Here is a 24174-nt window from a genome sequence, read left to right as displayed (position 1 = left end):
TGATCCTCTCGCAATGTAGTTGAACATTTATCTCTACAAAAGTGACTCAACTCAGTAATGGTAGCCCAAATGGGCTCCAACAATGCCCTAAATGCAATTGGAAGAAGTCGCTCCATGAAAACATGACAGTCATGACTTTTCATTCCGAACAGCTTTCCTTCTCTCATGTCTACGCACGTGCCGAGGTTGGAGGCATAGGTCTGGCAACTTCAAATTAGAGACCCAATGACAAACAACCCTTTTCTGCTCCATGTTGAGACAAAATTGTGCTTTCGGTTTGAGAGATTTATCGTTGTCATTCTCCACCAACTATAAAATTCTGTGTTTATAGTAAAGGGGAAGGTCCAATCGCGACTTAGCATTATCCTTTGTTTTCCCCTTAATGTTCATACACGTATTGAAAACGTTATCAAAGACATTATACTCAATATGCATGACATCCAGGTTATGTCGTATTTGATTATTATGCCAGTAAGGCAAATCCTAGAAGATGCTCTTCTTGGTTCAATTATACTCTTGGTCATATCTGGGCAATGATAATAGGCCTTATCAGTGATCTTTGGAAAGTTTCAAACTCATGCCAATACTTCTTCCTCTGACAAACGTGGAGGAGGTTCTGATCTCTCAATTCGATTTTTGAAAAATGCATCTTTGTTCCACCTAAAAGGATGTGTCGTATCCAAAGATTGTATGTGACAATCAAACCATGAATTTTTTCTACCATTTTTCAAGGTAAACGCCTTTGAACGCACCATGCAGTAAGGACATGCTAATTTCCCCTGAGTCATCCATCCAGACAGCAAACCATAGGCAGGAAAGTCGTTGATAGTCCACATCAATGCAGCTCTCACAACAAAATTTTCTTTTATGTGCACATCGTAGGTTATCACATCTTCGCACCATAACTGATTGAGCTCATCTATTAGAGGTTGTAGATAAACATCGATTTTGCTCTTGCTCTTTAGATTTTGAGGACCCGAAATGATTATTGTCAGGAACATAAACTCCCTTTTCATGCACATCCCATGTGGTAAATTATAAGGAGTCAAAATGACAGGCCAACATGAATATTTCTTACCAGATTGTCCAAAAGGAGTGAATCCATCCGCACACAAACCTAATCTTATATTTCGCGAGTCTGAAGAAAAATCTTGATATGTTCGGTCAAAGTGTTTCCATGCTTCTCCATCTGATGGATGACACAGGTTCTTGGACTAGCTTCGATGCTCATAATGCCATCTCATCTCCTTTGCTATAACTGTTGAACTATAAAGTCTCTGAAGTCTGGGAATCAGAGGCATGTACCAGATACGTTTAACTGGAATATCCTTGTAATTTCGTCGTCCAATTCTCTGAGGTTTATAATGGTCTGCCTCGCAAAATTTACACTGCCTCTCATTTGCGTCATCCTTATAGTAAATCATACAACCATTCGTACAATAATCGATTCATTGATACCCAAGTCCGAGTTTAGACACCGACTTCTTGGTTTGATAGAAGTCCGTAGGCATCCTATTATCTTCCGGTATAGTCTCTTTCATTAGATGAACAACGTCATCGAAACAACCTTGAGGCATATTGTAGTCAACTTTAATGTTTAATAACCTCATCGCAACTGACAACTCTGAGTGTGACTCACATCCGTCGCCTAGTGAAGCTTGTGCAATAGACAACATGTCAATGAAAGCTTGCGCATCGGGATTAAGAGGTTCCGACACAACATATTGGTTGTTATCTTCTCCTTGTAAGAACTCATTCCCAACCGAAGGTCAGCAGCGTCCATCACCATCTGCTCGTATGGATTGAAATTAACCTGATTATTGTCTTGTCAATAATAATTTATAGCATCTGCTTCAACATCGGCAGTCACCATAGTGGAAATTTCAGGCATTTCTTCACCATAAGCTGTCTAGTAATAATATCCAGGCTGAAAACCTTTTCTGTATAAGTGCACCCTTATACCATTCAACCCCTGAAATCTTGTGCATTTACACCTCACGCATGGACACCTTATAGTTCCCGTCTCCACAAATCTGGATTATTTCCACACCATAAGAAATGAACTCTTCAACACCACTAAAAAACTCATCACTAGGTCCCATTCGATTGGGACCGACCATGTTGTACATCCATTTACGAGACTCAGGAACCTCCATTATCAAAGAAAAAAGATGAAGCAATGAGGATGAAGGGAAAGAACAGAATGAACAAAGAGAGAAATGGGCAAAAAAGAGACAGCAATGATATATTAAAATAATTTTATGACATATTAGCGACGACATTTGCAACGAATTTGAGTCAGTCGCAAACTTTGTGACAGAAAAGTAAATTCTTGTGTCAGAAGATAAAATTTAGCGATGAAATTTGCAACGGAATCATTTCTGTTGTTAATTTGTGCCAGAAAAAGTAGATTATTGTGTCAGAAGATAAAGATTAGCGACGAAATTTGCAACAAAATTATTTTCGTTGCTAAATTGTGGTGGAAAAAGTATATTCTTGTGTAATTTAGCAACGGAATTATTTCCGTCGCAAATGTGAACAGTAAGATTTTTTGGGAATGGTGTCAGAGGATAGGATTTAGCGATTGAATTTGAGTCCGTCACTAAATCCGTTGCTAAATCTATTGCAAATGTTGGCGAGAATTCGCCCCATAAACTGCAATTGCATTTGCGACGAATTTTTTTACAACAAAAACTTCCGTCGTAAAATTTTCTTAAATTTCAACAAACTTTAGCGACGGAAATTTCTGAATATTCCGTTGCAAAATCTATAATTTGCAACGGAAAAATTTTTGTCGCAAATGTTCGTTGCTAAATAGTTGTTTTCTTGTAGTGGGTTGTGTTGATTTTCAACACTACCTGTTAAGTTGTGAGAAAAAAACTAAGCTTAAAGTTATGAAATAAGTTGTGAGTTTTGGTGAAAGTTTTATTGTTGTTAACGGTTAAGCTGTGTATAAAACTTATTTGTATTAATTATTATTAATGAATAAACATAATAATTTAGAAGTATTTTATAAGTATAATTATTAATTTAGAATTATAATTATTAATTTATAAGTATAATTTATTTGTATTTTTTAATTTTAATTACTTTATTTCAACAAAAATATTAATTATTATAATTATAAATGAATAAATATAATTAATTTCTAATTATTATTAATTTTTATGGAGATATTAAGTTTAAACCCAATTTTTTATTAAAAATTTATTAAGTATTAATATTTTCTAAAATCTGTTAACTAATAAAAACTTTAATTTTTGGATGGGTCTCACGTTGAAAATGAAAATACTTTATACAAAAGGTATGGGACCCACACAAAATATTTTAAAATAAAAGGATTGTAATTTTTGGTGTGGGTCCCAATGTTGTAAAAAATGTTGTAAAAGAAAAGGCGCATTTGGCACAGATTTTTACATAAGTAAAATTAGATAATTGAGTGAAGATGAAACAAATCTGTGCCAAAGGCACCATTTCCGTCCCTCAAATGTTCTCTTTACATTTTTTACAACAAAGATTGGCTTAGATAAAATTGTTTCAATAGCCAAAAAAATGTCCAAATATTTGTTCGTAAAAAAAATAATGAGTTATATTTTTCCGTACAAAAAGAATGAGTTGGTAAATCATAGTAAATGACAATAAAGGAAACCCTAATAAAAATGAACCTCACTTTCATTACATAATTGTCTTTGGTTTGGTTTTGATTTCTACACTTTATGTCTTAATGTGATTTTAAGAGATAAAATAATTATTTTTTGCATAGTTGAGAGATGAAAAATGTTACATTTGTATAGTTTATGAACATAACGTTGAAGTTTGTCAAAATTTGCCACATAAATTTTTTTTGATGTGCTATAGATGTCACGCAAGATTTTCTAGTCAATTTTTTACTTGAATGATGAAATAGGTACTTTCTCATAGTTGAATAATGAAATTGGGAGCAAAATAGTTTAGAATGAAAACGAAACCACTTACATATAGTTGAGGGACGAAAAATTATATTTAGTGGAAACAAGTCATATTGAGATGAGTAGACATGGCATGGGTGTCCACTCTCATACTGGTTGTCGAAGAATTACATATATTGTTGTCAAATTCAAAAGAATTTACTTTGTTTCTTAATCCATAAATTATTTAAAAAACCATGAAAGAAATAAACAAAATGCTGCTAATGGTATGTACAACATTAGTCCTAAAAGAAAATTATGGTGGTTGGTTAATAATCCAATTTTCACCATCAATGAAACTTGTGCTAACCAATTCATACAATTCCTTCAAGTCCAGCTTTTTTTCCCATTTCACTCTGGCAAAACTTGCAGATCCGAGTCCGAAGTTGCCATGCTCCGCAAAGGTTAATTGGTTCCTACCAAGCATATATATAAGCAGATTAGTAAAAGAATTAGGCATAATCCACTCTTCCTAAACACAATAATTAACTTGTTCTTACTATGATTAATCGTATATAACATATATTAAACGTCTAGTTTCAGTTGATCATATATTTTTCCATCACAAAGCCAATGCAAAATCCTTCGTAAACATTCCGTCACAAAAATATTTGATGTTTTCTTGTAGTGATTAATTCAAAGAATTGGTTAATGATGAGTTGTGGCAAAGAACTCACTCATGACCAGCAGAATTCCAAGCATCCCAACCTTGAGGATGAATAATGTTAGTGAGATTTGAATTGTAGAACAAGACTCTTGCATAATCTCTCCATGGCCTCCCCAAGTATGCTGAACCACTCCCAGTAATTATACATTCTTTGAACACAAACCCATTTGGATCATTTGGATTGCTTCTTCCTTGTGCTGTGATATACCCTTGAAGACCAGGCTCCAACTCGCTTCCAAGCACTTCTATCTCGCAATTCTACGAAATATAAAGTCAATCAAATGCAGAATCATGCCACTCTATATATAATGTTGGAGTAAGACTGCGTACATCTGTATTTTCAAAGTAAAAATGTACCTCGTAAATTGACTGGCCATTGCCGAAAATAAAATCAACGGCCCCCTGGATTGTGCATTTCTTGAAGTAATGTCGACCTTGAACGTCCCACAACGTGTCTTGTAGGCCGGAGAACCGACATCTGTAGAAGGAAGACTTGTCACCGGCTATCAAGGCTGCCACAGCTGGTACTCTAGGGTTTTTGCTGTAGGGACTGTTGTATGAGTTCTATTCAAAAATTAAAGCAAAAAATTAAGTCCATACACACACAAAAAATCAAAGTTAAAATTAGATGACTTAATTTCTTACCACAAAGGAGATTCTTCTGACAACAATGTTATCCGCACGAGAAGAGAAAGTAGGGCTTTGTTCAAGAGATTCATGATCATTCCAAACAATCATTGTACTCTGTCTTCCTTCTCCTTTGAGAACAATATATGGCTTGTCTCTTGGGATTGAAACCTTCTCTCTATACACATACACATATCCGTATCCGTAAGAGTCTAATTAAATAGCCAAAAAAAATAAGAATTATGGAGAGATGTATGTATATATACAAACACAAACATTACCTGTATATACCAGCCTTGATATTGATATATGTCCAATATTTGTTGTTTGGTTGGACGGAATCTATGGCAGACTGGATGCTTGAGAAATTTCCATGGCCTGAAGGATCCACACGGATTGATTTGAAGTTTCTGTTGAATTCACCATTAGCAAGTAAAAGTAGTCCTGATTGAAAACCCATCAAGAGAACAAAAGATAAAAATAAGTACCATTTCAAAGAAGATGAGTACATGTTCAGAAAATCACAAAATGATCAAGAAGAAGAATAAGAAGAAGTCGTAACTGATTGAGAGAAGAAAGAGAATATGTAATGTTTTGGGTATATGAAAACAAAAAAAGAGAGAGACTTTTTCAGGCAAATTAACCATGGAAACTCAACAGTCCTTAATTTATGGGTTTTGATGATTAATCATGTTTAATTTGATTCAATAAATATTCCATGAATTAAGGGATTAATTAGCCTGAGTGTGAAAAAGTGTCTTGTGTGTGAAATGAAACAATCGTTTGCTCCTAGAGGCATAATCCATATATAGAATAAGCACAAGAATTTTTAAATTTTAAATTTTAAATTAAATGAGAAAAGACAATATAGGTCATAAATGAGTTAGGTAAAATTCATGAAAAGACGGTTACAAAAAGTTGAATGGACTTGGAGCTTTTAGGTTCCAATAGTTAGAATTTTGGATATTGGCCATATTAATGGGCCTAAAACATGGGGGTCATTGACTTATTAGATGGTATTGATCAATTATGGTCAAAAACCATGATTTATTCACTTTTAATATATATTTAAGTTTTTGTCTATATATAGAAATTATCCTGTATGCACTTAAAATGCGCACCACTTTTTAAGAAGTGTGTGGATAAGCGAAATGACAAGTGTGACCCACTACTTTGGATTCTACATGTTTCAAATCAATAGTGAAAATATAGATATGCAGTTTAAATGATTAATTTAAAGTACGCATATAATATAGAAATTCTCCTATCAGGCGTATATGTATATTGGTGTGGAGGAAAAAAATATTTAAGTGGCCTTTCTAATTAAGCGATTGCACTTAATAACACTTTTGCCTTGCACCAAAAAAAAAGTGATTGCACTTAATTCAATTGTCATGCAAGTATATATATTTAGTTATTTAAACATGTACATTTGGTTGGAGTTTAGTATAAATAGGTCATTGAAAAATTTAAACGTTTGCAATTAGGTCACTTAAAGGTGAAAGCCATTGATGTGGCCGCTTAGTTGTACATGGATGAAGTGGAAAAGATGCCTAGAAGTTCTTGTAGTATTAGCTTCCAAAAGGACTTTAACACACACATGGAAGTATTGTTGCCCTGGCTATTTCAAAAACGATGCTCTACTGTTTTGGAGCAATATTTACGACTTTTTGGAGTCTGTATACTATGTACTATACTAGCATGTTCGCTGCACCGATGATGCAGCTCAATGCTCTCAAAGATATGAATTTTATTTCAAACTTTAGCTAATTCTCCCCACCCCAAACTCTTGATCATATAAGATTGATACAACCAAACTCAAAATAATCTCACTTTTAAAAAGTCTAAACTACTCTCCACCAATTCATTAAATACCAACCAAATCTCACTCAGAAAAATATAAGACAGGTGTCAACAAGTTGGCTAACCACGTGTCGACAAGCCAGCTTGCCTCACCCACTATATATAGTATATAGATAGATAGATAGATGAAGGTACTCGCATGTGTGTGTGTATATCTATATATACCTCAATTTTGATGCCACTAGACCAAAGATGAGTAATCACTCTATATTTGGCTGTGTAGTCAGCAAACACATGCACATGCACAAGAAAAAGAAAAAACAAATTTTTTTTTCTTTTCTTTAATTTTCTTTTTGTGTTTTATGCCATGTTGTTCTCCACTTTTTACATAGTTTGCACAAAACAAATTTCTCTCCTTTCTTGTATTTTACGTAATTTCTAAAAATATAGCACTTGGCTGCTTTGCATTATTCTAACAAATATTTTGCTACATACCAAAAAACAAATATCTACTTTCCTCTGTGTATAGAGCCTTTTCACATTTAAATATTAAAAAGTTAAATTATTATTTTTATACCATACATAAATTTTTGTGCAGAGTTTCCTATCATGACAGTCTTTTTTAAAACGGAGAGGGTGATTCGAATCCTAATTATCAAGATAATACACACCATCATTATCATTCTAACTAATGATTCGGGTGTGTTTGTCTTGCCAATCTTGGTATCTAAACCAAGTAGGCAACCAATACCACACATATTCCAACCTTCGTACACACACATAAAGTTGTGACGAAAAATAGGATGACAATTAGGGGTGGAGGTGAATGAACCCAACTCAAATCCAAAAATAATTAATTAGAGGACCCAAAAAAAAAAAAAAACACTCTCTCTATATATATGTATGAGCATGCCAACATATACATAAATATATTTGATGGGAGCAGCCGAATACCTCCAAAATGTTTTGAAGAATTTGCGACAAGTCAACCGACTGCAAGAAGGTACGGGACCCGTTGACCTTTTACTGCATAATCGTTTTGTACAAATCATTCCACTACATATCTCTCTCTCCCCCCCCCCCCCCCCCCTCCATATAAATCTGTGCATAAAAGTTTTATGATAAAACAATGACAAACGAGAGATTGAGATTGCACATAAAAAAAATTCTCATATTAATTTGATAGAAATTAGATTGATTTTACAATTTCCCAATTAGCCCAATTTAATACACGTTTCCTTTAATGGAAACTATATATAACGTATATTTCTATCTATTTAATTTCTCAAAATAGAACTGAAAAAAATATTTCAAATACAGAAATCCACAAAAAAAAAGAGAGAGAGAATCCAATAAAATTAACAATGTACTTATCATGATGAGACAAATAATCCAACAAAGATAGATCTTGGACAAGAGCATTTATGCAACAGCTCATCATCCTATGCTGGTGTTTGCATGTATGAAACTGAATATATGTTGAACTGAGCTTGCTATATCTTCTGCTGTGAACCTTGATTCACTTGTCACCTACAGAAACACAATTCATTAACATATATTTATAGACACACACACACACACATATATATAAGTGAAAAAATGGTACAGATAATTAATATATACATACATATATATATACCTTGACATTGAAGGAGTAGAGAACAGTTTGTTCGATAGTGGTGATATTGGTGTGAAGTATACTAAGTTGCAAATCTTCAAGTGCTGCAATGGTCTTGACAAGCTGCCCTGGCCTCCTCCTTGATAGAATCTTGATTATGGCATCAAACCCTAACACCTTCACTTCAACATCAGCCAAACATGATTTACTCTCCGCCTTCTCCTCCCGGAGTCCGATCTCAAAATTCATTGCCTCTTCATTAACTTGATTTGTAAGAGGCATTGGAGGTAGAAATGGTGTTTGTGGTTGTTGTTGAATGTTTGCAAGCTGAGAGGTATCTCCTGAAGCAACCATATGTCTTGGAGTAGCTGCTTCTCCATAGATTCTTCTTCTTTTCTGTGATTCTAGGCATTGAAGAAGTTGCTCTAACTCTCTCACAAATTCAATTGCTCCTCCGATAATCGATGCTTGATCTCCCTACAAATTAATTTAATTACCCCAATTGATCATATTCAATCATAGAACAAGAAACGAAATATCTGATAAGTTTACCCTTTGAACATACGAGCCAGGCATGAGGGATCTCAAGACGCGAAGATGCTCATTCATTTGCTTCCTTCTATTTCTTTCAACAGCAATATGAGTCATTCTCTGGCTCTCAACCTCTTCACTTGTTTTTATACTTCTTGGTCTTTTTCTCTTGTTCTTCACTTCCACAGGCAAAGGATTAATAGTATTCTTCTCTGGATTCGAAACCCTAGCTTCATCATTCATCTCTTTTGCATCTTCTCCTCCTTCCATATCATCATGACCATTAATATTCAATCCTTGAATCAACCTCTCTCCATTGATCATCTCTCCAATAACTGATTGAGGATGAGGCACCATTAGAGATGATGGATCTTCTTCCTTTTCGTTCAAGACTGGAAACTTGAGGAAGCAAACCGGATCAATCATTGCAGTTTCTTCTTCTTCGGATGATACTTTGTTTTGATGATTCACACCCAACTTGGATCCGAAATCTGCGAATTGCATCACATCCGCAAAGCTCAACTTATCAAGAGAATTACTTGGAGTACAAAACCCAGAAGAATATATTTGTTGTTGGTCATGAGGTTGATTTAACATGTAATCAATCATTCCACTATTGTTGTCGTCGTTATTCTCGCCGGAAGTTTCCCCGATTCGCGGCTTAATGAGGTTGTTTTGATGGTGGTGGTGGTGGTCTAGAGAGTAATCTAGACTACCCATAAAACTTGCCTGTAAGAGCATGTTGTTGATGATGAAAAGATTTATCAACAAACACAAACAAACAGTGCCAAAAGATGATGATGATAAGATATAAGCTAGCTTACAATATATATTACCTGGTATTTCTCTTCTTTCTCCATTACTACATGTACCGATAACTTTTATCGAAAACCCTAGTTGAGCTCAATTCATGTAAGGACAAGCCCTAGTGAAAATTTCCCCCAGTTTGGTCTTCCCCCTGAAACACAAAGTAATATCAGAGATATTGGTAAGTTTTGGACAGTATTGATGTAGTTGTAGTCTCTTATAAGACAAATTAAGGTGAGAAACAAAGTGGGTTTCTTATATGTGCATGTATGTATGTATATGTGTATGTATATAATGGACCAGGGGTTGCATATGAGAGTTGGGTTTTGAGATGAGGAGCCTTTTGGAGTAATGTCCACCTCACAATCACATTATTTGTGTGTGTGAGACTCAACATTCACAGGCAAATATACAACCAACCGCTCTCTCTAGATTTACTTTACCACTACTTTTCATGACTCTAATTAATTAAATCATGGAGGCTGCTGCACTATATATCTATACATTTTGATAAAACTTTCCAACTTTTAAATTCAACACATTAATTGATATGTAATTTGGTTTCCGTGACATGAGTAATTTTTTTACTTGTCAACATCTTTGATTACGGATTTGGGGGCTCGACAATTCCTTAGAGTCTACAATTTCAACCTAACGGTGGAGAAAAAATCATACATATTTTAAAAATGAAAAAACAAAAATGTGGTGTGATGTGGTATACCTCCCAAAATCATTGAATTCAAATTATAGACTCTACAATTTTAAGTCTATTGCGGAGCTCCAAATCCGTTCATTACTTGCTTTTTTCTGAAATTCATTATTTAAACAATAGTACAGGATTAAAATGAAATTTAAATGATGTAATTAGTCCATATTGACTTTGTCTCCGTTTGACATTCAACTAGTTGCATGCCCGCGCTTCGCGCGGCACATATTTTGATTGGAAAATAGAGATGTGTGGAAGCTTTTCGATACTTTGTTAACATGAAGAGTAGTAGAGCTTTAATTGTAGAAAATAGAGATGATTGTGAGATGAAGATAAAATATGTACAATACTTTTTTAATTTGCGAAGAAAAAATTTTTCTAATAGGGTGTAAGAAATTTGATGCATAAGGAATAAGTATGCTAAGAGTTTATCAATTTTTATTTGCGTCGCTAGTATTTACAAAGTGTTATAGGTCACCAAAGACATGTTTATGAGACAATATTGTATGGTTAGTACAACAATCTCTACAAAGTGACATTTAATATCGAGAAGTACAATATAGCATAAGTAGTATTTTTGAAATGATATTTTTGGAATAAAATTCTTAATATTTTTAGAATAAGATTTTTTAATTTATATTTTTGAAATGTTATGTATGACTGGTAGATTTGTGCCTATAATCACTTTGACCTTCAACAACTCATTGAATTCTACCGTGCTTTCCTATCACCACTTACATGTTCCAATACCAAATGGGCTGAATTTACTTACATATTAGAACAATATAGGCATATAGCATGAGAAAAGCCTCTCATGTTGTGTATGTTGCAATCCAAACAGACTACTAAACCTGACCAAACTCTAAACATGCACAATACATCAACTAAATATTACAAAAACACACAAAATACATCAAAAACACACAAAAATTCCCACAAAATGATGGTAATCAATGCCAAAAACACACAAAATATTTTCAAACTAAATACTACAAATGAATTTCATTAATTGAGTAATATCAAAAGACTCTCATAATTAGCAATACATGACCTTTGAGAAACCAAAACAACATCAAACCACTCCTATGAAACATTAAATTCTCATACAATTCAATATAATTTTAAAATTATTTGAATACTATTAACTGTATGAGTGTGGTTATGGGTCTTAAAGTGTATGAATGTGGATGTGGGTATTAAAGTTTTGCAATATATTTATGTGTGTGGTTGTGGTTCTTAAAGTTTTATAATATATTTTAAAATTTTCTTTTGTCTATGTAGATTTTTTTGTAAAGACGTCCACGTGACACCTTGAATTAAGGAGAAGCCTTGTGGATCCTCAGTTATATATATATAAATTGACATGTCAAAGACCTATTTGAAAAAATAGGACATTTTCGTCCCATATAAATGTTTCTTAAACACTTTTAAAAGCCGTTTGTTTCGTTAATTTCTAAATTATCGTTTAGGGTTTAAAAATGGAAGAGGATAAGGCATCTGACTCCTTAATGCATGACTCATTTAGCTTGGGGAATATAACTCAATTGGAACTTGGAAAAGCTTCGCTCTTGTAATTGGGTTAGTGGCAGAGTCATGAATTTATGGGGACAAATATTAACGGGATTTCGGGCAGCATCCCAAATTTTTGTTTAGGGCTATTTAATGAAAAATACCAAGAATAAGCAAAGATCTATATAGTCATTAAATTATACATCACAAATTAAAACATAAAATGTTCAAGATAACAAAAGAAATAATCATTTAAGTTGTTCTCGACAATCTTTCTTTGAATATAAATCATCTATCATCATAGTGAATCAATATTTGTTCTCCTATATTAATACGAGTGTGTATCAATTAATAACTATAATTTCTATATTAACCATACATATTATATAGTTATTATAAATATAAGTATTTGATAATATACTGTTAAAAGGTGTTAAAGGGATAAAAAATCCCACATCGATTGTTGAGGGGCTTGGTGTCTAGTTTATAAGCTTGCCCAAGTCTTCAACTCATTGTCCAGCCTTTTCCAGGAAGGTGGGCTGGGAACTGCCACGGCCCAATGGGCTGAGATGGTGGGGAGGCTGGCTCTGGGTTGTGCCATCGTGGGCATTTTCTTCATGGTATCGAAGCAGGTGGGCTCGTCCCCGATAAAAAAATTTCCACTCGTTGGGTCGTGGGCTTTGGTACCCAGTCCACGAGTCCGGGGGAGTGTTAAAAGGTGTTAAAGGGATAAAAAATCCCACATCGATTGTTGAGGGGCTTGGTGTCTAGTTTATAAGCTTGCCCAAGTCTTCAACTCATTGTCCAGCCTTTTCCAGGAAGGTGGGCTGGGAACTGCCACGGCCCAATGGGCTGAGATGGTGGGGAGGCTGGCTCTGGGTTGTGCCATCGTGGGCATTTTCTTTATAAACACAATATATATGATGTATAAAGAAAAATTTTCAAAAATTTAAGGGACTAATGAGGAGAAATACACGTATCTGGAAAAATGTATAGTTTATATCACATTACAAATATTATATATTTATATATATGCAGTAAAGAATGTTTTAAAATTTAGAGGGCAAATTAATGTGTATTTTAAGAAATATGTATTGTTTATATGACACTACAAAGTTATATATGTGTATATATATACACATTCAAAAATTCAAAAATTTAGGGGGCGTGTTATAGCAATTTTTGATCACTCAAAAAAAAAGCAAACAAAATCTCAAATTAAAATACTCGTAAATGTACAAGACCGTAGTAAAATAGGTTATGCAAGTACGAGGTCGAACCACAAGAATTGGACAAACAATACGACTAACTACTACACTAAACTTAGCAAAAGAAACGATTCTTGAGAGATGGTTGATTGTAGATAGCAAGCAATGAAATTAAAGTAACGAAGAAAAGAAAACACAAACTTGTTGATTTTGGTTGAGAAAACAAATTTATGAAAGCACTAGGACAATGAATCCATCTTAATAATCCTCTCTAGTTGTTGATTACCTCACCTTTAATCTACTCAATCAATGTTGTTGATGAATCCACTAAGACATGAATTACCTATGGTATCTAGGCTAATTCGTTTAGCTTAACATGCAATTTGGTTATGGTATCTAATATGAACATGCAAGATATCCTTAAGTTCAAGAATTCATTAACATGCCATGGAAACCCTAGGAGTATGGCAGGGGTGGATGCAGGATTTTAACTCAGGATGGACAAAATCATATGGGGGTTCGGGGGCAACGCCCCTGAAATTTATTTATTTTTTTGCTTGTTAATTATGACTTCAAAATGATGAAAAACAACACTAAAAATCAAAAGTTGTTATAATCTGATAAATAATAATTGAAAGTTGATTTACTAATTGTGCTCCACAACTTTTCACATTTTGTAATCGTTCTATGATATTTTCATTTGGAATAGCATCAAAAATTTATTTATCAAAGTTCACAACTAAGTATCCGACCAGATCAAGAGGGTCCTCCAGTCCATCTTATATGACAGCTCCGACCAAAGCTCCATAATTTATAAGTATCATACTTTCCACAAGTCGCATTATGATTGTTAGCATAAAAAGGGGTAAACTCTAGATAAATTTTTTAAAAATGTGTAGTTGATTTAAGTTGTAATTTTAGTGAAAGACATGGATAGTAGGATCTTTTGGGTAGAAGATGAAGAGTTTGGTTTGGATTTCTAACCCATCCTTTCAAGTATTGATGGGCTAAGATTTCAATAGGCCCAATTATTTTATAATCCATGATATATCATTAATATAGAACAAAAAGTCCTAAAGTTAGGGTGGGCAATTAGGCCCAATTTTTTAATGATGCATGATCTATCATTAATATTAAGAAAATCCAATAGTGAGGGTGGGTGATTTCCTGTTAATACATCCGCCCTTGAAGTATGGTATCTACCCTAGGCATTCACAATTTCTAATCACAAGAAGCTGGTCCTAAACCCCATATGGTATCTACATGAGCTTGCATCAAATTACTTAATTAAGAACTTAGTTGGTGGCCAATCATCCAAGCAATCAAACAAGTATATAACACGGTGATTAGAAATCCAACATCAAAAGAGCAAGCAAAGATAAGAATAATAAACAAACTATAGAATCATATAAAGACTTCATCACACCCTAGCAAAAGCATTTAGTTACACATAATCATAGATGAAAACCATAAGAAAGGTTGGAGAACACCCTAGAAAAGTCGGTTGAATGTCCGAGTGTTGAACATCTAAACATGTGTGAGAATTTATGAAGTCCTCTTTAAATAACCTCTTTCAAACCCTAAACTTCCTCTAAAACAAATACTAAAACTCCAAGGAAACCTCACGTTACCCTTGGTTTCCAAAACAATAAACCCAACAAAAAGGAAAGAGGTTGTCTTCTTTTTTGATTAAGAAACTATATTGCTGGATGTCTCGAACGTTTTTCCCATGTTCCGCCATTCAGACAAATCTCCAAAAATAATTGAAGTCTGATGTCTTACCTTTCTAGGGCTATCTCATACGTCTAGCAAAATTCTGTGAAAACTTCTAGACCCACTTCTTTACAGGTAGCGCAGTTCTGCCGAGATCATAATTCAACTCAACTTTTCTTCAAATTCTAGGTCAATTGACTTCACCGAAAATTTTCAAAATATTCTCCAACATTCTTCAAGGTCTTGGCTTCATTCTCCAATTGACGGTTCTTCAAAATATACACAATCAACCGTTTTTCATCAAAAACCATCCACATGCTCAAGAAAACTAAAAATGAAGAAAATAAAGTAATAAGTCCTTTTTAAAATCAATCATCTAACAAAAACCAAGTTTAAAGAGTAATAAAATGAGAGAATATATGGACTTATCACCATGGCCCTCCCCTCATCCCTTAATGGCTCCACCACTAAATTGGGTCATTGCGATTACATGTTGGATGTTTAAACAGTAATGATAGTATCTTGTGCTTGAACTAGTGTCTCACTTTTTCTAAGTAATGGGGAAGGGGATGAGGGATCGAAACATTCCATGAAAAAACCTACATATGCCAGTTGATCAAATCTAATATGGATCATACACTGACAATAGTTAGAGTCGACGAGTATCCTAGGATTCTCTTATTTGGGATCGCCGGGAGGATCAAGCTGCGAATAGTTTGATGCACAATCTCCCTTTCAACCCTTAGAGCAAATTTACAACAAAAGAGAAGAAAATTCATGTACCAATCCCATCATCTCCACCTATAGGAACTTCCAAATCACCCCAAGAACGCCTTGGGCATTCAAGGGCCGCGAATCAATTGGTCAACCTTGTAAGTATGAATGCAAACCAGACTTTAACCAAATACCTCATATCTGCCAATTCTTCAAAGCAAAACACTAGTTTACCGGAGCAACGTGTTCAAATTAAGGAGTAAAAAAACATAATAACATAGTACAAATGTGAGATGCAGCCCCTAAAATCGAATACAATTTAAGAATGTTCTTTAAGTTACACAATAATTAAAACCGCGCAGGTATCAATCACCGTCAGCTAGGGCAGAGAAACCACTGCCAATGGAAAACCACCACTAAGCTTCTAGGAAAGGAGGAAAATATACTTGAAACTGGATTTGAAGCCAAATCAATGACCCTTACAGGAAAAGGTATTACTAAGAATATCACCAAGTCACCTGACAAACTGCCGCTTCCTCCTTTCAATTCAGACATGAAAATGAAACAGTTTATGAAAGTGGTTGGTCATATCTCTGCTAGATTCCGACTCCACGAAGTAAATCATCGTTTTTAGTACAGAAACCACCACCAGAATCAAGATGTGTACTCAAAGGGCTGAGGAGGCTGAGGTTCATCGTCGATGGCCATGGTCGACGCAGAACCCTGTTGTCCTGTAGCTGATCCACCACCAGGTGTTGCAGTAGATGAAGGTGAATCTGTAAGAGAAAGTACCTCAGGCTCAGTAGGTCGTAAGTCCCTTAGGAGGACAAACCCTGAAGGCGCCAACTTCACTGGCACATATCTGCTGTCTTCTAGAAATTTAACCACTTTCTCCTGAGCCGGAGTCACCCTGGCTGGGTTGGTCAAAATTTCAAAAGAAGGCTCAGGCTCTGCTTTCTTCTCTGGCTGGCTGTCAACCTGTTTAAATAAATTGGACAGCATTAAAACGTGTTATGGATCTTTTTTTGCCAATTTCAAGTCACAAGTAAGAGGCACAAGAAGTTCAATCTACTTTCAAGATTATATCATTAATACTTCTGAATTTTATCGACAAAATAAGGCCCAAACTTGTCACTCAGAACTACAAGAAAGATGTGATTATAAAATCTTTAGCAAATCAATAGATAGCGGCATGTGCGTATACATGCATGCACACAAGTGCGCGCGCACACAGAGAGAGGCACAAAAATATACATACCTGCATGGAGTCTCCATCTTTCTCACTAAATGATTTTCCTTTTCCAGTATTTGGGCCAGCAGATGAAGACTCCACCGCTGCTGCCTTTTCAGCATTAGCCTTCAGGTCTGCCTCTTTCTTGGCCCTAGCTTTGGCCTTTGCTGATGTTGACAAAACTGCAGTGGGGAGTTTTACAGCCGAGGTGGCGGTAGGTACAGTCGTTGGTTTTGGATACTCAAACAGTGACGGTTTGGCATGTGATAAAAACTCAAACTTTGGAACTTTCAGATCAGAATTCAGTCCAATAAGAGCCGTAGGAGAGAAAGAAAGACTTATGAAATAGATAAGGGGATACCAGTACCAAAACTGGCTGAAGACAGCAAGGCCAACAACAGCAGTAATCTTATTATGTTTCGCCTTGGAAAGTAACCTAATAGTCACATTCCTTCCTCCAGCATCAAGGATTCCCGAGGCTAGGATTGCTCCCATCTTGCTCATAGTGTCTTCATGCTTATCGAGAATAATTTTTTCCAATTGTCGCCTATAAGAAAAGACCCAAAATAAAAGAAAACGATAACAATAATAGAAATTTCAAGCAAAATTTTCAGAAACGAGGGGGAAAGCCTGTAAAAATGAATACCTAAATGCTCCAACACGAGAATCACTAGCTTCATTTATCTGGACCATGACCATTGCCATTGCAATGAGGGCACCTTGACGAACAAAATCTACAACATCTGAAGTTAGGGGCTCCAGCAATGCTATAGCCTCACGGAGACCGGTGCCCGCACAAGAGATACCTACGGCAAGAGCAGCGCCATATCTAACATGTGGGTTGTAAGACTCGGACAGTAGAGAAACAATTCGAGGGGTCTGCAGTTTTAACAGCTTTGTGAGATCTAAAGCAGTTCATATACTCCCACCATTAATACCCACACATATCAAAATAGCAGATAAAATGAGCAGGACATATTATATTGGATCAGGAATGGAAAATATGGGGATAGGGGAGTAGATACGCAAGTGAAAGAGACACAGGCACCAACCTGCTCGGGCTCAGAATAAAGTACAAACCCAAGTGCTAGTACAGCAGTCCTCCTGACATCGTCACTAACATCAGATACAGCAAAGTGCAGCAGCTGCCGGATCGCCTTGTTATTTGCTGTTCCACTGTAGGCCAGCGCCAGGGCATACATACCGCCATAACGCAGAATGGGATCTTGATCCCGAGTCATCTGCTCAATTAATGTGTCTGCTTCTTCTTCTCTACCATAGACAGTAAGGGCTATCCCCAATGCTAAACCTCTACAACATATAAAAACTGTGTAAAGAAAGGGAAAACAATGCTAAATTTAAGTCTTGGAGAAACATACAGACCACAAAAATCAACTTTACCTAATAATCTTCTCGTGTTGTGTCTCATGAGCATAAGCAAGCATCTCACTGGCCTTCTCACTGGCAGTTCCAACCATAAGTAGGCCCATACTAATGCCAGCAGCTTCGCCAGCAACAGCACTGTCAGTATAGAGAACGCTTTTGATGTCATCATAGATATCTTCATCAGCAGTTCCTAAAGCTGCCAAACCAAGACCTAAACATGCACCATGTTGAATAACCTGCACAAAAGAAATTACATAAGATATCTATTTCCTAAACCTGAACCAACCAGCATTTGAACTTGGAGAAATGAGCACCTCCACACTAGCGTTACGGAGGCTATCTCGAAGAAACTGTTTGATTCCCTCCCCATGGTTTGCATGAATGAGACCCAGTGCATAGAGGGCACCACCTTCTGAATAGGGACTACCACCACCACCAGCCCCAGCTTGGGGCAAGTACGGTGCCATCAATGACCTCCCCTGCTGCAGATGGCCTCTGTGAATAACACCAAGCCCAGCTGTTGCACTAAATTTTGCCCAATTTGTAGCTCTGCTCAACCAGTCCTGAAAGTTGATTCAGGCGGTACAGGTAAAAAATTAGTTTGTCTACCATAACAACGTAAACATATGATGTGCTTTATGTGATGTGCTTTAATAAACAAATAAAAGAAAAAAAAATAATGAACTATTTCTCACCAGATTCTCTCTGAGAAATGTATCTACAGTTGTTCCAGCATGCATAATTGCATTAGCATAAATTGTTGCACTGTGACACACACTATTTCTCATCTCAACAGACTGCTTAATTGTCTTCAGGATAAGAAGATCCGACCTATAAGAAATCATAAGATCAAGTATTGACTGTTTATTAAGGATGAAAACTTATCTTACTTAAATAGCTTTAGCAACCATAAATAAATCAATCACCATACTTGTTATGACTGTATAAAAATTGTAGCGCCAACTGTATTGCTGTCTCTCCAGACAAGATTGCCTTAACTTTGGTCAGCCTCTCACCATATATCACTTCTTTTGGATCTGTTTCACGTGAACTCTCTGTTGAAGCAGGAGTCCCATCTATCATTTGAACATCCTCTGGAGTGGTTGCATTTTCACTTTGAACAGCATCTGGATTGGTCGACCCTGGCTGCACAGCTTCCAGCAGTTGAGACTTTGGTGCCGAAAGATGATCTCTCACATTTAGAAGAAAAGACTGGTGCTCATTCTCCAAAAGATCAAAGGCTATTTGAAATGCTAGGAGAGCATCGTCCTTATTTTCAGAGCGCAGAAGCTTTTCCAATATGTTTGCAACACCTTCAGGTTCACCCAAGAACATCAGACATTGGCAAATGCTCAGATAATCAAGAGAAGGCATTTTTTTATGCACTTTAACAAGAAGACGAAGAACCTGTAGGGGAAACAAAAAAGAAGCAACCATTTGGTTTATCGAAAAAATTCATCAAAAAAAAGCACTACTAATGTATACAGGTAAGATGAAGAGAACCAAAAGAAAAAATGGAGAGAATTTATCCACCTCTCCATCCAGAAACATCAATAAGACATTCCAGGACATATTAAAAAGCAAAATGCTCTTGCTAATAACTTGCAAAAGTGGAATTCATTAATCAACACAGCTGCTAAACATATCATCTAAGTAGCTCTAGCAATTTCATGTCGGTCTCCCTATCAACTGATCTATGTATCTTTGGAGTGATTTGACAGGGATATTCTTACCTCATTACGGTATTCCCTGCGATTGACAAAGGAATGAGAGACATTAATACAGTAAGATAGTGTTCCGTGAACATTATCACTTCTTGTTATTGCTTCCTCAAGTTTGTCCAATCTTCGACATTCAATTGCGATCCCCATGGCTTGTTGGTACTTTCCATCAAGAATACAACTAAAGAAGTATGGTAAGAGAGGGGGAAGACCAAGAAGACCAACAAAACCAAAAGACAATGGAACAGCTCTACATACTTGTCCAGCATTCTCTCCACAATCGCCTCCAACCTGGGGTCTATGTTTACAGCATCACTGGACTCCATGGACTTAGTCTTCAGACTGGCATATTCATCTATAGCCTTTGCTGATGATGGAAACAGAACCAAAAATTTCAGGTAAGTGAACAGACAGCAGTCCAATGCAACTTCATACTTCCGCAAAGCAATAAACACACTAAGAAATTAAATTTATACTGAACTATAAAATGTAATCATAATGAAACATTTTAACAAATAATCAGTTGGATATTTTCCTTTGATTGGGCTTTCTTAAACTCCACTAATATCTAAACACAGCACAACCAGACCCAAAGTTCTGACAATAATCAAGTAAACAAACTACCGACGAAACAATAATGAACAGAAAAGCCAATAATTGTACTTACCAAGAAGAGTGTGAACATAATCAGAATCCTCAGAAACATCAAACAGGGAACCTGCTCCAAGCGCATATGATAATGAATCGTTCAGTTCACCCAAGTAATAGAAGACCTGAGGAAAGAGGACAGTAAAATTGAAGAAAAAAAATGTATTAAAGGAGCGGGGAGGTGGTAGGGAAATAATATAGCAGAATTAAAACTATTTCTTAAGCACCAACAAGAAAAAGATGCCTCTGCAGGTAACAAGACGATAAAGTTCACACCTAAGAATCGATATGTACAGTGAGACATTTACACTATCCTAACATAATAAAAATGACAGAATTGTAGAAGAAAGAAGAAAATTTTGTTAATGACCTTAGAAACAAGCAATGCAGCAAGTTGTCTTTGATGCTGGTCAAACTCTTCATCTTCATATAAGCTTTCTCTGTTTAAAAAAAGAGGGGGAAAATGCTGTTAACATCCCATCCCACAAAAATGTCCTATTAACAAGAACATCCACCGTCAGAAATTAAACTTCACTGTCATTAGAGAGCTCTAGTAGCCAATCAATTAAAATTAATATTTAAGCCACAATTGGGCCCAGTACACTGAAATATATGAAGTTATCTCGGCACAAGTAAACAATCCAAAATCCTTAGCTAATATTTTCAAAGTAACAAAATATGGAATTCACTGCAATGGGTGGATCTCTAAAGTCTAATCCAAAATGGGAAGCCCATAGCACTGGTAACTGGTTTACAGATTTAAATTTGGAAAGGTTGGGACGACTCAATTTCTCAAGTATGTTATAGCTTATAACTTATTAAGGTTAGAAGAGGGAATCTAATCTGGTTCTGGTCGAAACACTGGTTAAGCCAACAGACGCTCAAAAGGGAATTTCCCAATCTATATTTTCTTCCTACTTATAAATGTCAACATCAGGTCTTTATATAGCCACGTCCTTAACCAGAATATCAATTACACAAGAGCTGCGCAAGACTGGGAAGTTGACTACCTTATAACCTTCTAGAATAATGTTAATAAAAGTTTCTTGTAACCCTGAAGTGGTGAACAAGCAATACTGGAAGTACCCCAAATATAACTTTTTCTTGGGAAACTCTGATGAAAAGGGGGTTCAATGTAAGTTAAAACCATGATCATTGGCATCAGATTTGGAAGTCGAAAGTCCCTCCCAAGGTAGTTTCTTTCCTTGGGAAGTTCTTTTCAGAATCCTAATTTACAAAGGAGAAGTTTCTCAATTGTGAAGAGATTCAGCCTCTGCAAAGGAGGTCTCTGTTAAACACATCCTCCTCAGCTGCTCCGCCACTGAAACTGGTTAAGGGATCGATTGGGTTACTAGTAGTTCATTGGAGAGACCTGTTAGCTTGGAATTCCATAGCTACAGGGCCGTCCAAAAGGAAAAGCATTCAGCTAATTCCCTTGTCCACCCCATTTCTGGCATGGGAGAACCAACAGAATTTTCAATTCCTAGGGTTCATCAGTTGATGGTTTCCTGATAATTTGTTTTACACTACCTAACTATGGTCTTCCCCAGTTATCCTATTTGTAACTATTTTCAGGAGGCCATTGAGCTGCCCTCTCTGTAGTTTCTTTTCACCTCCTTATTACCTTAATAAAACTTCAACCATTCCAAGAAAAAATAATTTCCAGACAAGTTTAGACCATCCTAGGATTGATCACTGATAAGGACCCCTCCATACCAGTTTTTCCCCACCCTATCAGTTCAACAGACCCAACCCGCATCCATGGGTGCACGCGCCCACAAACCGGCTGTACTCCAATGGGCATCCACAATATCAATGTTTCATGGGCTCTTGTGAAAACCTATTGCACATGTTAAGGAGTGGCATTTGTCCTCCTTATAAACAGCACTTAACTCCCCTATCTTTCCGATGTAGGAGTTTCTATCAATAACCCCCGCTTTACTGAGCCGACGCCCACGAACCGGCTGTAGTCCAATGGGCCCCCACAATACCAATGTTTCATGGGCTCTTGTGAAAACCTATTGGACATATTAAGGAGTGACATTTGTCCTCCTTATAAACAGCACTTAACTTCCCTATCCTTCCGATGTGGGAATTTCTATCAATCACTTGATGGTTTCGTGATAATATGTTTTACACTACCTAACTATGGTCTTCTCCTATTTGCAGTAACTATGGTCTTCTCCGGTTCTCCTATTTGTAACAATTTTCGGGAGGCCATTGAGCTACCCTCTCTGTAGTTTCTTTTCACTTCCTTATTACCTTAATAAAACTTCAACCATTCCAGGAAAAAATAATTTCCAGACAAGTTTAGACCATCAGCAAAAAACTGAGTTATCATGCAAGTGATAAAAATCTTTCAGCAAGGAAGAAAGGTCTAACCAAGAGGCCTCACGTATTAGCAAAACAGTATTAATCCATATATACTACCCTCAGAAAATCCCAAATATGAACTACAACACCAGAGCAGAAAAGTAGACCTTGATAGAGAAGAATGTAAAATGCTATGCACAATCTCAGCAAACCCATAATATTTCGACCAAAACAAAAGAGCCAAACATATGTATAAAAAACTAATATTTTGAAATCATGATACCACACAAGCTTGACAAAGTAAAACGCTTTTTAATGTTCAAGCGGCTGATTAATTGACTTAAAAATCATGACTGCCATTACTAATTAGAGCTTCGAACACTTAAAAAACTCATTGCGGCCAATAAATTAGTATTTCCCGTTCCTCTACAAACAAAAATTTATAATACAAACAGCGAACATGGAAAAATTAACAAAATTTCACAATACAAACGCACTTTTGCCCGAACACTCCACACGTAGAAAGTCAGCCCAGTGAGTAAACTCCATGATTAGAATCAGTGGTACAACTTATTTCTTTCAAACCAAACGCGGAAATACCCATAACAAAGTTCCAAAATTTCACAGCCTCTCAGATCGAGTATACGCAAAATCCTAACCCTAACAAACAAGAAAGTAAGAAATGTTGGAGAGCAAGATAGATTACATGATGGGTACGCTGGTGGAGATCTCAGGCCAGAACTGGTCGACACAATTGTTTAGGTTAGAGAGAGCGTGCTGCTTCAGCAAAGGATGGCTTTCGTTGAGCATCGCCAATAGCCCACCGGCGGAGGTCACCATTGCTGTCGCCATGTCGGACCTGCCAAAGATTTACGGAGCGTCTCTTGGATTTCGATTTCGTCGACAAGATTGCTTGGAGAGGAGGTTTTGTAGAGAGTGAGAATTCTGTGTCCGATTCAGATTTTATATTCGAGAGCGAGACTATTGATAGGTGGCGCTTTCCTTTTTTTTTTTGAACAGTATTT

The 24174-nt window shown here is 36.1% G+C and overlaps 3 protein-coding genes across 3 annotated transcripts; all 3 read right to left on the bottom strand.

Annotated features, from left to right (window-relative positions):
• Window positions 1-4203: 4203 nt before the first annotated feature.
• On the bottom strand, window positions 4204-5701 carry LOC119995591 (probable pectinesterase 29). The gene is made up of 5 exons (XM_038842107.1): window positions 5523-5701; window positions 5260-5419; window positions 4972-5178; window positions 4625-4872; window positions 4204-4363 (listed from the first exon to the last, which is right to left on the bottom strand). Exons 1-5 carry the CDS (start codon window positions 5699-5701, stop codon window positions 4204-4206), a joined length of 954 nt encoding a protein of 317 aa, XP_038698035.1.
• Window positions 5702-8277: 2576 nt separating this feature from the next.
• LOC120003431 (transcription factor FAMA-like) lies at window positions 8278-10200 on the bottom strand. Its single transcript, XM_038852424.1, has 4 exons — window positions 10030-10200; window positions 9215-9922; window positions 8684-9139; window positions 8278-8574 (listed from the first exon to the last, which is right to left on the bottom strand). The coding sequence occupies exons 1-4, from the start codon at window positions 10051-10053 to the stop codon at window positions 8482-8484; spliced, it is 1281 nt and encodes a 426-aa protein (XP_038708352.1). The 5' UTR covers window positions 10054-10200; the 3' UTR covers window positions 8278-8481.
• A 5861-nt stretch (window positions 10201-16061) lies between these two features.
• Window positions 16062-24100, bottom strand: LOC119998711 (26S proteasome non-ATPase regulatory subunit 1 homolog A-like). Its single transcript, XM_038846089.1, has 13 exons — window positions 23856-24100; window positions 21207-21276; window positions 20856-20961; window positions 20447-20555; window positions 20201-20369; window positions 19399-19874; window positions 19163-19298; window positions 18782-19030; window positions 18483-18703; window positions 18134-18392; window positions 17728-17960; window positions 17109-17628; window positions 16062-16828 (listed from the first exon to the last, which is right to left on the bottom strand). Exons 1-13 carry the CDS (start codon window positions 23999-24001, stop codon window positions 16505-16507), a joined length of 3018 nt encoding a protein of 1005 aa, XP_038702017.1. The 5' UTR covers window positions 24002-24100; the 3' UTR covers window positions 16062-16504.
• Between the last annotated feature and the right edge of the window lie 74 nt (window positions 24101-24174).

The sequence above is a fragment of the Tripterygium wilfordii genome, chromosome 1 (genome assembly GCF_013401445.1).
Source record: "Tripterygium wilfordii isolate XIE 37 chromosome 1, ASM1340144v1, whole genome shotgun sequence".
Classification (NCBI taxonomy): Eukaryota; Viridiplantae; Streptophyta; class Magnoliopsida; order Celastrales; family Celastraceae; genus Tripterygium; species Tripterygium wilfordii.
This window is presented reverse-complemented; position numbering and strand designations above follow the sequence as displayed.